Source organism: Phoenix dactylifera, chromosome 10, assembly GCF_051530095.1.
Source record: "Phoenix dactylifera cultivar Ajwa chromosome 10, Ajwa_hap1_PhDact_Kaust_v1.1, whole genome shotgun sequence".
Classification (NCBI taxonomy): domain Eukaryota; kingdom Viridiplantae; phylum Streptophyta; class Magnoliopsida; order Arecales; family Arecaceae; genus Phoenix; species Phoenix dactylifera.
Window position 1 is genome coordinate 23,015,622 of NC_143199.1, and position 2,444 is coordinate 23,018,065.

General features: G+C 44.1%; 1 protein-coding gene across 1 annotated transcript; it reads right to left on the bottom strand.

The window, feature by feature from the left end:
* Nucleotides 1–1,185: 1,185 nt before the first annotated feature.
* On the bottom strand, nucleotides 1,186–2,150 carry LOC103721581 (uncharacterized). Its single transcript, XM_008811846.5, has one exon. It carries the CDS (start codon nucleotides 2,048–2,050, stop codon nucleotides 1,433–1,435), a length of 618 nt encoding a protein of 205 aa, XP_008810068.3. The 5' UTR covers nucleotides 2,051–2,150; the 3' UTR covers nucleotides 1,186–1,432.
* Between the last annotated feature and the right edge of the window lie 294 nt (nucleotides 2,151–2,444).

Here is a 2,444-nt window from a genome sequence, read left to right on the forward strand (position 1 = left end):
CCTAAAAACACACACCCGCACGGATCATTATATACTCCACCCTTTTAAGCTCTAGCATACTCGCCAGGTTAGGAATCCAAATCCATTCAAATCCAATCACAAATACCACGATTAGCTCGTGGTTAGCTTAAATACACTTGTGCTGTAGTGTCTCCTAATCTATATAAGTCGTGGGCTGGATTTGCTTTGATACTATTTATAACAACCCAGGATCTCATCCGAAAAAACTAGCTAGAAAATATTATTTGGATTCGTTGATCCTGTATAAGTATCTAAAATCTACCCAACGAATAATCAATATGGGATCATTATATCCAGCAAGTCTTCCTTCCTTCTTGTAAACACCTCTACCTTAAATCCTCCTAAATCTCATAAGAGGAAGTTGAGAATTGGAGCAAAGGCTGCTATTTCCTTGGAAAGTAATTGTTTGCATATACTTGCTTGGCTGGCAATTTACTCTTGCTTTAGGAGAGGGCTCCTCTGATGATTTTAAAATATCTACCCTCTCCTTTTAAGAAAAGGATATCAATTATCCAGATGTCTCTTCAGAGCCATTCCCTTCTACAGCTTGAGGTTGGTATGTAGTCTTCATCATGCATTGACATGGAGGAAAATAGGAAAAATATTTCAAATCCACTTCTTTGGTGCCCTATGAGACCTGTCACAGCTGTAAATCTGTACTCCTTTACACGCAGACTTGAATCAAACTATCTCTACAAGCAAACTTGAATCCTTGTGATTGAAAGAGGAGCGAAAACATGAAAATATTATAACATTGGAAGAAATACAGATTGATATGTGGATTGAAATATTGGGATTGGCTTAATTTGCTCCCCAAGGTCAATCCACTCCAAATGTGTCAACATTGACCCTTAGAAACAGAATTTCTAGACCCACAAAGAATTGCATCGTCTTCTAAAATAAACACCAGCGCCAACCCCATATCAAATATTACAGGGGTCAAATCGACGACAAAAAAACATAAGATGCCATTTAAGTGATTCAATATCAAAACTAAAGAGTAAAAGGTACTTGTCCTTGATAACTTCGGCTGCAAGATCATCCATTCATTGGATAAAGTGTTACTAAAATTTATCAAGATACATCTGCAATCTTGTATGGAAAGATCGCGAAATTTGCTGACACAATTAATCGCAAGAAACTGTTTTCAGGGGAAAATTAGAATTCCATAGAAATTGCACTGCAATCAATCTTATTGGACAATTCCCACAAGGGGTTTCAGAAACATCAAAAAATGGCAGAACAGAACATTCTGCAATTGTTCCATCCAAATTACGCCATAAACCGTGAAGAAATGGAAGAAACAACCCCCAATTCATATCAGAATCAAGGTTCTCCCCAACCCAAAACCCCCCAACTACCCAAGAACTCAAAGGAGTTCCCCCAAATCTGATCAACCCCAGCCAAACTCTTAATTACAGAGCACCAACCTTGTGAGACCTAAAACCGCACAGGAGAGTGCGATAAAGACCATGGTAGTGAAGTCCTTTGCCGACCACTTTCTCACGGTAACGCCCTTGGCCTCGACAACCTTCAAGCTTTTGGCCCTCCTCAGCGCATCGACCTCCTTTAACAGGTCGAACTCCATCCCTTTATTCTTCAACTCGGCGACGCACTTCATGAGGAGCATCCCGTCCTCCTTCTCCCTCTCCAGCAGCCTCTGGAGGAGGCTCTCGGTGTCAGTCTTGTAGCGGATGGCCCACACGATGGCCATGGAGCAGAGGAGGGAGCAGAGGCAGGGGATCCAGGAGCGGCGGCAGGCATGGCCCGAGGGGCGTAGGGCGACAGCGGTGCTGTAGAGGAGGAGGAGGATGATGGAGTGGAATAAGAAGAAGGCACAGTAGAGGGTGGCGATCTCCTTGCGGACGGCATCAATCCTGACCTCCTTGAGGGCGACGCGCCGGGAGATGTGCTCCTCTTCCTTAAGCCATTGCTTCAAAAGAAGCTTGTGAGTTGCGCTCTCCGCAATCTGGTGGAGGGGGTGGTGGGGAGGCTTCTGGGCTTCTCTTGCCGACGGCTCGCTGCTCATCTTTTCTTCTTCTTCTTCTTCTGAGAGAGAGAGAATTGAATGGGCAAGAAGGAGGGCAGGAAGAGAACAAGAAATGGTGGAGAGGTACGAGAGAGCGGAGGTGCTACTATTTCTTCTTGAAATTTTTGCAACGGTCGGATCGCGGAAATTTAAACGAAAACTGAAAGACCGCCCCCGGATTTGTAGGAAATCTCCGAATATGCCACCGGCACCATAACGGTCGAATTTTGAAGCTTGGGGAATCGGGCTGCTTGAAATTCCCCGATAGCAACATCTAGATTAGAGCCAGTTTTGAATCAAACGGCTGTCTAGTTGAATCAGTGGAGCCTGGGGAAAAGATGTAACTAGAGGACCAGAGAAATGCTTTTTTGGATCCATTTGCATGATAGAAAAT

Bases quoted from the DNA above. Each gene is read 5' to 3' on its own strand.
- LOC103721581 (XM_008811846.5), bottom strand. From the start codon at position 2,050: ATGAGCAGCGAGCCGTCGGCAAGAGAAGCCCAGAAGCCTCCCCACCAC.